We start from the raw sequence: 13,325 nt of genomic DNA, 5'->3' as shown, positions 1-13,325 counted from the left end.
ACAATGCCCTTAGGGCACTTGTTAGCATTTTCCTTTTAATTTTAACACACCTAGTCAATGACATAAAATATCAAATTGTTATACGATATAATTTTTAATGCAAACCTTGTAATTGTGGGGGTCGTCAAATTTAACAATTTTTGTTTTTTGATTGAGTCAAATTTAACAATTGTAGAGTAGTTTAATCGTTGTCAAATTTAATTCAATTGATTACGCATATTTTTGCTATATACATAAAAGAAAAAAGTAAGCGTACAGTAAATTTCATAGAAGTAAATAGAGTGCACAAAACTTGGGGACATTTACTTGCAAAAAGCAGAAAATATAATCAATCCAAACCTTGAAGAGAAATACAATTGATTCACCGGCTTCAACGCAGTAACGTCATTGTTTTTCCCAGTCATGTATAAACCAGCCTTATGTCTCAAACTACCAACCCACTCCAAAAGAAATAGCAATCCAGAAGAAATTGTCCTAGTTACTTTATTTATTAGGAAATAATTTCTTTAATACGCAGAAATAGTAAATAAGTGAACTAAAAGTACAAAGAGGAATGCCAATTGCCAATTGCCAAGTGCTCAGGAGCTAAGAAGTGAGAAGCAAAGCAGTGGAAGACTGCCTTAGCTGGGAGATAATAGTAATAAGATTCATACTAGATAGGGGAACCTTTCTAAAAGAATGAAGTTGAAAATGTTGGGAGAAATAAATACCACCTACTCCGATGAAAACATTAAGTGCAGAAAGTAGAAAGTAGTATATTCATGATGTAAATACAACCAAGCAGCAAGTCAACCATAAGCATATAAGATGGATCCAAGGTTTACATGTAAGCACAAAAACATATAAAGCATTTCTTCGACAATGTCTACTAAGAAACCCTAAAAAAATAAAATTATAACATCACAGGGTTTAAACTGATGAGAATCAGAATATAACAGCATCGATGAAACCCAGCTACAACATACATCTCAACACTTAATCTTTCTTTTTGTCTTTCAAAGGACCTTTGGGAATCTTGCTCAATACCTTTTCATCGAACACCGCATACTGCTTCTTGAACTCATGGAGTGCCTTCTCACCAAAAGAGTCCACACGGTCTTCATATTTCTCATAAAGCACAGGTACAGTGTGAAGCAAAACAAAAGCTGCTTTCACAACACAATACAAGACATTAATTAGTGTATATACACACATACATAACAAATTAAGTTTGAACTTTTAGGGAAATGAATATCATTGATTAAAGAAGCATTTCATTACCTATGTAGAACAATGTCAAGAAGTTGGTCCAGCTCCCAACAATAGACAAAACCCATAATCCAGCAATGACCTAACCAACACAACAAAACTCACAGTTAATACAAGCTAAACAGTTGAAATTAGCATAATACCACTCTACAACACTGCAGGACACATTTCAAAACAAAAAGAAAACTGCAGGACACATGACCTCCTGCATCAATAGGCCGTGATGCCACATAGAAATGCAAGTTGAAATTAGCATAATACTAATCTACAACATTGCGGGACACATGCCCTCTGCAATTATTTTTCAGTAGAAAATTTCCAGGTTATCAATAGGCCATGATGTCACATAGAAATGCAAGTTGAAATTAGCATAATACTACTCTACAACATTGCAGGACACAAAAAAAAAAAAAAAAATTGGAGGGCACATGCCCTCCTGCCATTATTCTTCAGTAGAAAATTGCCAGGTTATTAATAGGCACGGCCACATGCAAGTTGAAATTAGCATAATATTACTCTACAACATTGCAGGACACATGCCCTCCTGCCATTTTTCTTCAGTAGAAAATTGCCAGGTAATCAATAGGCAATGATGCCACATAGCAATGCAAGTGTACAACAAATTACAAAGACGTCAATTGCATCCTGGGATAGAAAATCCCACCTACCTCCATTTAATCACTACCAATTTCTATATAGCAAAAGAATGAAAAGCAACAAATGATGACAAAAGAATGAAAAGCAGAAATCAACTTACCGAGAGGAACTGTTTGAGATCCCTTCCAGATGCAATGTCTCTCAATATAGCAAAAGCCCTATTGATCTCAATCCTAATAGCAGATGCAATCTGTAAAACAGGTTCCTCAGGAATGTGCACTTGTGGGATCTTAGGTGGAGACCTAATCAGAATCAAAACATGAAAACTTAATCAACTAACAAAAAAGGAATTATATCAAAAAGCCAAATTAAATCCTAGTTAAAGCAATTAATTTACTTGTTGATGAAGGTAGATGCATTTGACCACAAGAACAACACTGCTAGAGCCAGTATTGCCAAGTGGGAAATCAAAGTCAGGAGGTGGTATTCAAGCAATTCGAAAAGAACCCATAAAGCTGTGGCAACTCCAAGTGTTGTTGCTGAAATCTTCTTATTTCTCCATAGGAAAACATCAGCAGCTGTTGCATAACATGCAGTTCAATGTTATTAAAACAATAATAATACAATCTATTATTCAATGTATTGTTCAAATATGGCATATGAGCAAAAAGGAATGTATAGTATACCACAAAAAACTCAAAAGCCCATGTGATAATTTCAAGTTAATATTTATCTTATGTTAGCATGAATCAAAATTAAGAGACTATAAGGTAAATCATTAACGATGATAGGTAATTCAATTACTTAAACTTGACAAAATTAATTTCAGTAAAAATGTAATCTTTATCAACACAAACAAATCCAGCGGAAAAACCTAGCTACGAAATTCGATCTTGTAATTTGGGGGAAAACGACATAACAGGTGAACAGGGTATTGCAGATCTAAACCCAAAACGGCATGCAAATGATACAGAATCATTTTAATTCATAGTTAAACAACAAAATAATAAACAAATAAACAAGAATCACAATCAGAAGGAACGAGATCTGACCTAAACCTCTAAAACCCTAGACCCAGTAAAAACTAACTACTAAATAAACCACTGAAGAACAAAAATTAAATTCCTCAATCCATAAAACAAAAACGTACATAAAACCATAGCATAATAGTATACAATACAGAAAATAGAATCAAATCTCAAAGAAGAAAAAGGAGAATCGCATACGTTTTCCACCACCAAGAACATTGTGAATGGGTTTTTCTCTGCCGAAAAGCCTGAAAACCTTGTTCTTGAGGGAAGTAGGAGATGAAACTTTTTTCTCCTTTTTGTCGTTGTTGTCTGAATCGGAAGAAGATGAAGAAGAATCATGGTCATGGATTTTACCAGAAATCTTGTCCAAAAGAGATTCACTCTTAACTTCTTCGTGCTCGTTATGATCTGCCATGGTTGATCAAAACCCTAAAACTCGATTTCTGAATAATATCGGTGGAACAATCTCGAAGGAATAAGAAACTCTAAATGGAGTGTGAGTGAAAATGCAGAACTGGTATTATTCACTTCAATTTCTATCTCTAAATAGAGACCGTGATTGTGATCGATCGAATCTCGGCCGTTTATTTTTATCACTCGAATATTTTAACGGTTCGGATCTGAATTCCGAAAAGTAAACCTACCCGGAAAACGCATGTTAATCTCTCGTTTCACTAACGCCAAGGGGCCCAACCCGTTATTAAAAAAAATTAAATTTGTTTATTAAATTAAATTATTTTTTATTTAAAAATGACATAGAATTTGGACGCGTGGCGGAAATTCCATAATCTATGCTTCAGAGTCACACACGCAGTTCATCAAACAAAAAATGATATTTGTGGCACACAGATCTTCACCACGTAGTACTAATAGGGTAGTCATCTGTGGGGACCTAGGATTTTAATAAAATTCCCGTCTGAAATAAATTTAGATTAAATAATGAATGCAAATTAAAATTAAAATTAAAAATTGTTGATTTTTATAGTTTTTTTTTTTTTTTGGACACGATTGATTTTTTTAATTATTATAAAATAAACTTAGCACTTAAGAAAGCTGGAGTCAACTAGCGCGGTAGATAAATTTTAAGAAGAAAAAGACATATTAAAGACCTAACCGGTAATTAAATAAAAGATTCTAGTATTTAACTTGCATATGTGAGGGAAGGAAAATAGACAAATAGCAGAATCTTCGTCGTGGGGCAGGCAAAGCAATAGTGGGCCCCATTGAGCGTGATGAGGGTCCCACTTGAATGGGCCTTTGGGCCGACAATGTCAATTCAATTAGCCCACTGATAATTGGTTCGTCGCATTACTTCTCTATAGAGTTGATTTTTCAGAATAAATGAATAGCATTTATGATATTAACAAGAAACTAGCTACATTTTCTTTTTTTTTGTGACAAACAAAAAACTAGTACGTACATAACTACATATATATCATGACAAAGACAGTATAACTACATATATATTCGGACAAAAGAATCAGATGAGATATGACCCCATGTGTCAAATTTACAGTTGAAGGAAAGGTCGGTATAAAGATAACCTACCCTGCCACCCTGTTTATATATTGAACTTTTAAGAAACATGTGGTAAAGCTCAAATACAATGCCTAAATTGTTTTTTTTCTTTGTAGAAAGGTTAGTTAGTGAACAAAGGTAAAAAAAACCCATAATAGCAGTCTTAGCATTTTAGTTCACCCAGACTCGCAATTTATTTAATATGGGAGTGGTAGTGTAATTTTATTTCTGAACCTCTTGCATAATATGGGTCAATCAAATCAAATTCCTTATAAATGAACTCAACTAAATTGGCTCTATCAGCATTTTATTTTTATCCCAAAATCGAACTCGTTTAACTTTAATCTGTCAATATTCCTAATCATAGCAATCAATATAGAATTAGAAGGATATACAGTGAAAGCTGGAAAGGATTAATCCCAATTACTTTTGTACTTCCTAAGATTTAGACACGGCCTTTACAGACTCTAACCCAAACATAAAAGGAATTTTTGGACCCATGTCCAGCTTGTTTGTGAGAGACAACACACCCAACCGATGAAAATCAAACGCCCGCAAGTTATTCCAAAGTAGAAACTAGCATTGTGAACAAAAAGCAACTCAAAAAACACCAAAAGCCGACTAGTTATTTATATGGGCACAAATAAGATAGGTATTTGTACCATGTATAAATTTGTTTCTATTATTAAATCAAGGGTCTTGTTAACCAGTGCCCCGGGGCACTGGTTAAGGAATCCAAAAGTAGAAAAATTGTCTTGGAAATGTAAACTGTTACTTTTGAGTAATTAATTATTACACCATTTTTTAATAAAATTTTATCTCTTTTAGCTGCTTAACCAATGCCCCGGGGGCAACGGTTAACATTCTCCTTAAATCAAATAAAATTGATGGATTTTATTGATTTAACGATGGAAAAAATATGTGTGCATGATACAACATTGTTAGATAGTACGTCATTAGTCCGCGTGAGCTTAGCTCAGTTGATATGGACAATGCATAAAATATGCAAGGTCCGGGGTTCGAACCTCGATCACCACCAAAAAAGATAGTACATCATTAATTAGCATTGATATTTTTTTGTTAATTAGCATTGATATTTTTTTGTAGAACGAGGAAAATACGAATTAAATTAAAAACAAGACGTGGTGAACTACACGGGGTTCGAACCTCGATCACCACCAAAAAAGATAGTACATCATTAATTAGCATTGATATTTTTAATTAGCATTGATATTTTTTTGTTAATTAGCATTGATATTTTTTTGTAGAACGAGGAAAATACGAATTAAATTAAAAACAAGACGTGGTGAACTACACCCTAAAACATCAAAATGAAGATATAACCTCAAAGAATATCGGGTGGAGTTTTTTTTCATTAGCTTACCATAAGATGAAAGGGACGATCTTTCAACCAAATGACCTCTTGGATGACCAAGAAGTGGTTGTGTGGAGTATGATTATACTCGCTAAAGTGAAATGATTGTGACGAAAACATGTTCAAATTTATTTTATAGCTATTTCGATTTGTTGAGATCAACCCAAGAGCTGTATGGTAACCTTATGATCGGAGACATCTACAATTTGATATTATCTTAAATATTTGAGTTATTTTTATTTCCACCTCACAAGCTACTTTTGAACTTGGATCCTCTCCCGTTGTAGCATCACAAGTGCAAATGTGGATGATCCCACCATTTATCATATGAAAACTTTTTTTTTCATATGTTACTTCCACTAGATAATGTTATCATATACGAGACATTGTGTGACATTAAACATAAAGTTGTTTTATAGTCCGAGATTCAAACTTTAGTTCGCTGTGAAATCTAACATCTTATACTCCTACTTAAGTTGGCCTTTTATGCAATATCTTTATAATCACTTGTATATTTTATAATAATAGTGAAATCGTTAATACACTGAAAAAGAATGTTCCTTTGATAGCAACATTCACCGAACAAATCAATACAATAAAAATCACTCCTACTTGAAGAGGGTCTTACAACTACATACATTCAGCTGGTGAATGACGAATTTATTTTTTGACTTTTTTATCATTCAACTCAAAAAAAACTTCTTCTGTAATACTTTTTTTTTTGTGGTGTTTGGGGTTCGAACCCTGGACCTTGCATATATTATGCATTGTCCTTACCAACTGAGCTAAACTCATGGGGACTATTATTGGTGGTGTCTTCTTCTGTAATACTATTATTGCCAAAAGAATAGCTACAATTTCCCGAATATGAACTAGTGAGAGAGTGAGGAAGGTGCATGGATTGATTGGATTCTAATCTATCATTATCTACCCTGGCGTGTAAGAGACATATGGATGAATGTAAGATACAAATAATTTTTTATTGCCATTACATAATATAATATAACTTACATGGAATTTTAGAGGCATCAACAAAATGCAGAGCAAACATAAACTTGGCAAAGCTAGAATGAACACTAACATCATCTATGACAGATTGACAGTTATGTATTAGTATTATCGTATTCTAATTTGATAGATTAGTGTTTCTAGTGTATCTTAGGAACAATAGAAAAATGAAAATTTTACTACTTGTTTTGATTTCTTATTGATCCCATAATTGAAATTAATGAAATTGGTTTAGCACGTAAAACTAGTGAAAAACGATGTAAAATAGCAGAATTTTATGGTGACTTGTAAAGTTCAAAAGAGATGGTGGATTACCTTATTGAAATCTCAAAGAGATAGATGCAAAAGGCAGAGAAAGTAGCACAAGCATGAGAAGCAAAAGGGTCACATTGCGGAACCATATTTTTTATTTGTATCAGTTGTGGTCGTTTTGCTTGCGAGTTGGATTCATTTGTCCTTTGTAAACAACAATTATGAATTTATGTATGTGTTAAGTGGCTTGACATAATTGCCATAGTGATTTCTCTTTGTTTGCAAATGATTACTTGATTAAAAGTGGGTATTATGGTAGTTTTAACAAAGGAGGCAAATGAACTGAGTAGGTGGAAGATTCGACCATCAAATTGAGAGGGAACATTTAACGAATATGCGTTTGCTATACCCTTTTGCTATTGCACGGTGGAAATGCGACAGGTAGTTCACCATAAGAAAAAATATCTCCTCCATCTCATTTTTGCTAATTCTCACCCTAAACTTCCAAAATTAAATCTAGTGGAATAACTACCGTCGATATCCAACCTGTGGCGGAGCCGGACAAATATTTTTAGGGTGGCCGCAATCAAAATAAACTAAAATATATAAATCATATTGCATACAACATAATAATAAAGTCGATCATTAAATACTTAAATGACATTTTACGGTTTTCGAGTAACTTGAAATCATCAATAATTCGGAACTAATGCATGCACTAGTTTCTCTTTTAATATAAACTGACATGATGTATGCTAGAAACTGAAACTCCATCTTGTTTCTCAATTTAACAATATGTAATGAAAAAGAATGATTGAAATTCCTTTCAAATACAAAAAAAAGAAAAGAATGATTGGAATTGGCAAAGGAAACAAAGTTAAATGTACTAGACAAGAAAATGGGGTTTATTAAAGTATCATTTACAATTCTACCAAATTCTAAGGTCTAAAATTTATTTATTTTTTTTTAAGATGGGATGGCCATGGCTCCCCCTTGCCACCCCTGGTTTCGCCTCTATATCCAACGGTAGTTGATTGCCGCTACCTACAACTAGCGGTGATTGACTGTCGTTGAAAAAAACAATATCTCCAAGGGACCTCAGTGCTCTTAATTTTCTAAGCAACACCACACCACCATCTCCATCCTATATCATCTTTCTTCAAACACTTCAATTTGTAGACATAATTGTTAGGTTAATGAAGTGTTATTTGTAATTGTAGACACTTCAATATCTTTTTATTTTATAAAATACCATTCAAATTTCATGGATATTAAAAAAAAAAGTTCTAAAAATCAATTTGTATAATGTTTGTATTAATTTTCCGTAAATACCTTTACAATGAATGATATAATTGAAGAAACAAACAAATTTATGTTTTTCAATTAAAAGCTTGATATAGATATTCTTTAAAAGAAGTCATCGATACACATGAAACAAGCAACTTTTTTCTTTGGGTACAACTGTTTGTATTATTTGAAGACATAATCGTTGAAAAAAACTGAAAATTTAGCCAGCCACACTTAAGTGCCGTGGAGATTTTTTTTTCCAGCAGCAGTTCACAATTGTTAGTTATAGACAGCGGCAGTTTTTTTTTGACAAAAACAAAACGATATTCATTCATTCAAATCGATAGAGTACATCATTCAACACCGCTAAAAACATAAAAGATGAATCTGCGAATAAACTCACATCATCCAAGTTAATAGCATATAACGGCAAAATGCCAACAAAAATATATGATAAAATTAAAGTGACCGGAATACCCATGCCTCCGGATCTGCAACGTTGACGCACAAATCTTTGATTGAATAAATCGATCTTTCAATATGAATCAAATGAACACTGCACCAAGACGGGAAATCAAACAACGCCGCACAAGACGACGAACAACACACCGCCACACTCAGATGACGAAATCACGAAGAAAAAACCTAGATCTATGTGAAAAATCACTTATTTAGATTGAAATAGAGATAAAAAGATGAAGAGCAAAAATGAAAGGGAGAATAGCAATTTTCTCGCCATAATGTCAGTGATTTGGTTAGGAGGCCCATCCCACGTTCATAAGCCTAATCAACAAGAACATTTCTCGTTAGATCCCCCAAATATCGCTAAGGCCCTTTAAATACACATCCAATAGTTATCTACCGTTCGAGGGACCAAAGAGAAACGTCCAATCAAATTACTGAACCTTTATCCACCAAAACCCCTCAAATAAAATGACTGAACTTTTATCTACCAAAACCCCTCAAATGAAATGGCTGAACTTCTATCTACCAAAATCCCTCCAAAAAAAAATCTACCATATTGTCCTTTGTCATCAATGAAGCACTGAGTACAAATAGCAAAATTACCATTGGAGTAGACAAAAGGTGCGTTTGTTTCAACTTTAAAAAGAAATAGATTTTGTATCAAAAGAATCTAGAGTTTTTTTTTTAGAGATTTCAAAAAAAAATCTGAAGTTATTTGTGTTTTCCTACTATCCATAAAAATCCATTAAAAAAAAGTTATAACATGTACATGTGTTATCTCCTTGTTGTTGAAAAAAAATAGATTTTGAGAAACAGAAGTGCTATATCTCCCGAAATACAATTGTCCCGAGCTTTCCCGAAATAAAATTTAGTTATAACAAAAACAATAAAATACAGTCTTCATTTATTATCAGTGGGCCATGGCCACAATACATGGGGTGGGTAGCCAATAAAAAGCCGTCGGGATAAAGTCGGGACAAAACATGTCGCGTTAAGCAGCATTTTTCTTTGAGAAAAACTAAGGGTGCGTTTGTTTCAGATTTTTTTCAAAAAAAATCTATTTTTTCCCTTAAAAAAATCACTTTTTTCATTTTTAAGTGTTTGTTTAGGATTTTTAGAAAAATCATTTTATCAAAAAAATCTATTTTGACCCTGAAATGAAAAGCTATTAGGATTAGCTTTTCTCAAAATCTTTTTTTTTTCAACAACAAGGAGATAACACATGTACATGTTAGAACTCATTTTTTAAAAAAATGGATTTTTATGGATAGTAGGCAAAAACAAATAACTTCAGATTTTTTTTAAAATCTCTAAAAAAAAATCTCTAGATTCTTTTGACTCAAAAATCTATTTTTTTTAAAGCTGAAACAAACGCACCCTAATTCTAATAGCTTCTAATTTTAGGATCAAAATAGATTTTTTTTTTTATAAAATGATTTTTCTAAAAATCCTAAACAAACACTTAAAAAATGAAAAAAGTGATTTTTTTAAGAAAAAAATAGATTTTTTTTGAAAAAAATCTGAAACAAACGGCCCCAAATTATTGCATATCAGCAAAATTACACACTTTGAGGAATCAGACAAATTCATCATATTTTCACTAAAAAATAGTCTAAAATAATCACAACTACTCCCACCAAATTTTAGGGGCGTATATAAGATCATCCTATTATAGTGTTTTTTTTATATTGGATTTTCCGTTAGAGAATTTTAATTTTTCTTTCTTAAAAAGCAAACTCACTTCTCTCTTTTTTTTTTTTTTTTTGAATAACTCACTTCTCTCTTTTATATTTCTCTTCTCTTTTTAACTATATTTTTATCAAATGGAAAACCTAAAGCAGAAGAAAAACAAAACAAACAAAAAATTACAAACGGGAACTGAGTCCCGTAACATTAGATAGGCAATATCTCGACAAAGGAGAAGAACAAGTAGAGATGATCCTAAGCTCATTAGTAAGTGAGGCATCAAGTATAGCGGGCCAATCTGTACAAGAATTACATTCTCGTAAGGTATGAATAAAACCAACATTACAATTTCTCAACGTGAACGACTTTTACCAATCAAACGAGCAGGGTGAGTATGTAGGACCTCCTCATTGATAAAAGTCAAAGTTGTTTGAGAATCTAACTCAAAAATAATATCCCTACAACTAAGATCCAGGTGTGTCTGACATCAAATCCACTTTGTTTCTTCCTTATTTCTCTCACTCTCTCACCAATTTCTCTTTTTACAGAAAATTGTTGTTGACACATTAGAGAAGGCTGAGACACACATGTAAAATACGTTTTTGCCCCCTCGGCAGTTAACTGCCGAGGAATTAAAATTCCGGCTGCAGTTAACTGCCGAGGATTTCCTCGGTAGTTAACTGCCGAGGATCTTCTGCTACAAGTCTGGCAGAAGCTCTCTCATCTCCATTATTCATCACATCTTCAAAAAAAATTTCTCAAATCTCTCTCACAAATCTCTCTAAAAAACCCAACCAAATCCAACCAAATTTATTCAACAAAATCACAAGTAAGTAATTATAATGCTATTAACTTAAATTTTAGTTGTTATAAATGTTTTTATTTTTTAGTTTTTGAGTAGATTTATTTTATTTTAGTTTTTGAGTAGATTTACATAGTATAATTCATTTTTAGAGTAAAATGTTTGTATGATGTTTATGTTATAGTTTAAAGTTTATTGGTTATATTTTAATTTGGTGTTTTAAATTAATTTTTTATTTTAGTTTTTAATTAGATTTACATGTTATAAATCATTTTTAGATTAGATGTTAGTTGATTAATTTTGTTAAAATGTTTGCATGATGATTATATTATAATTTAAAAATTTTAGGGTTATTTTTTAATTTGGTGTTTTATATTTTGTATTTTATTTTAGTAAGACTATATGATTTATTTTAAGAGTAAATATAATTTGAATAATTTTGCTATATTTTACGTTAATTTTTTTTTTAGACAATTACATTTTAGGGTTATTTTTATGATTTTTAGAGTCTATGTATAATTTGCACATTAAGTGTTTGATGAAATGTTTGAATGAGTTTTTCATTGATTATTTTAAATTTCTATGTGTGTAGATTTGAAACAATGGTCGGATGGATCGACGTTCATGCAACATTCAACGGCGGAGAACCTCAGAGGTTGAAGGTTCGGTGCCTTGATGTAACGTTAAGAGATCTCAAGGATCAACTGAATGAATTCAACCAAGGAGTCAACCCAAGAGACACAAGAAGGGTGCAAAATGTTCGGTATAAACGTCCAAAGCTCGACGAGGGGAGCGTATCATTCACTTGGGTGGAGTTAAAGAACGACGAAAACGTGACGAGTATATTTTGGGAGCACACCAAGTTCCAGTGGATCGATATGCGGGTGACGTTGCTGAGATCAACTGAAGATATCATCAACAACTTGATTCCGCCAGAAGATCGTCATTAGTTAGGGTAAGGTGCATTCAAACTACAACATTTGTCTCACCTCTGAAATGGGGTAATTCAAACTTGCCAAACGGCGAGGACTCAAGCATTTCGCTCAGCATTTATGTTTTTCCTTTGAAAAGATTAAATTTTTGTTTGGCTGGTTTAGATGAAGGTATTAAGTGTCAAGGAATGGACCTCATTTCGGTGGCACTGGAATACATTCATTTAAATCAAGCCTAACAAAAATTTATTCTTTTCAAAGGAAGGCATGAATGCTGAGCGAAATGCTTGAGTCCTGTTGTTTGGCAAGTTTGAATTTACCCCATTTCAGAGGTAAGACAGTTGTTGGAGTTGGAATGCACATTCCAACTGCAGCAATTGTCTTACACTGGATGGGGCAATTCAAACTTGTTAATCGGCAGGACTCCAATATTCGATGGGCATCTTGAACGATGGTATTCAAGTGTCAAGGAATGGACCTCATTTCGTTGGCACTTGACTACCATCGTTCGAGATGACCATCGAATGTTGGAGTCCTGCTGCTTAGCAAGTTTGAATTTGCCCCATTCAGTGGTAAGATAATTGTTGCAGTTGGAAGGTACATTCTGAAATGTAATGTAATTGTTTTTTTTAAAATACGTCGTTTATGTAATGTAACGAAACCTGTATCGCAATATTTATTCGAATTCATGCTATCGCAATATTTATTCGAATTCACGCTATCGCAATATTTATTCGAATTCACTCTATCGCAATATTTTAAATAACATAAAATAATTTCTAAACAATTCCTAACAATATTCTAACACAATTTTATTCTAAACAAAATAAAAAAAAAAAAAAAAAAAACTCGGCAGTTAAGTGCCTAGGAATACCTCGGCAGTTTAGTACCGAGGAAAACCTCGGCAGTTTACTACCGCCGGTTTCATCATTTCCTCGGCAGTTAACTGCCGAGTCGTCCTGAAGCCAGAAAATGGCAGTTGAAGACAGAACCTGTTACATGTGTTTTTACACATTGTAAACACATTGTTTCGATGCCAAACCATAAAGCTAGTCAAAGAAAATTACAAACATAATTGAAATTGAAAATATAATATACAGAAACGAACAATTGTCATAAAAAAA

At 32.9% G+C, this 13,325-nt stretch overlaps 1 protein-coding gene across 1 annotated transcript; it reads right to left on the bottom strand.

Moving 5' to 3' along the window:
- Positions 1 to 767: 767 nt before the first annotated feature.
- Positions 768 to 3,392, bottom strand: LOC146934256 (reticulon-like protein B2). The gene is made up of 5 exons (XM_085706135.1): positions 3,072 to 3,392; positions 2,243 to 2,423; positions 2,006 to 2,147; positions 1,261 to 1,330; positions 768 to 1,145 (listed from the first exon to the last, which is right to left on the bottom strand). The coding sequence occupies exons 1-5, from the start codon at positions 3,289 to 3,291 to the stop codon at positions 976 to 978; spliced, it is 783 nt and encodes a 260-aa protein (XP_085562261.1). The 5' UTR covers positions 3,292 to 3,392; the 3' UTR covers positions 768 to 975.
- Between the last annotated feature and the right edge of the window lie 9,933 nt (positions 3,393 to 13,325).

This window comes from Medicago sativa, chromosome 4 (assembly GCF_051527215.1).
Source record: "Medicago sativa cultivar Bolivia chromosome 4, Bolivia_mono, whole genome shotgun sequence".
NCBI lineage: Eukaryota > Viridiplantae > Streptophyta > Magnoliopsida > Fabales > Fabaceae > Medicago > Medicago sativa.
This window is presented reverse-complemented; position numbering and strand designations above follow the sequence as displayed.

Coding starts and splice junctions, on each gene's coding strand:
- LOC146934256 (XM_085706135.1), bottom strand. CDS start 3,291: ATGGCAGATCATAACGAGCACGAAGAAGTTAAGAGTGAATCTCTTTTG. Junction 2,424..3,071: donor TGTTCTTGGTGGTGGAAAAC/GTATGCGATTCT, acceptor GTTATGCAACAG/CTGCTGATGTTTTCCTATGG. Junction 1,146..1,260: donor CTTGACATTGTTCTACATAG/GTAATGAAATGC, acceptor TTGTGAAAGCAG/CTTTTGTTTTGCTTCACACT.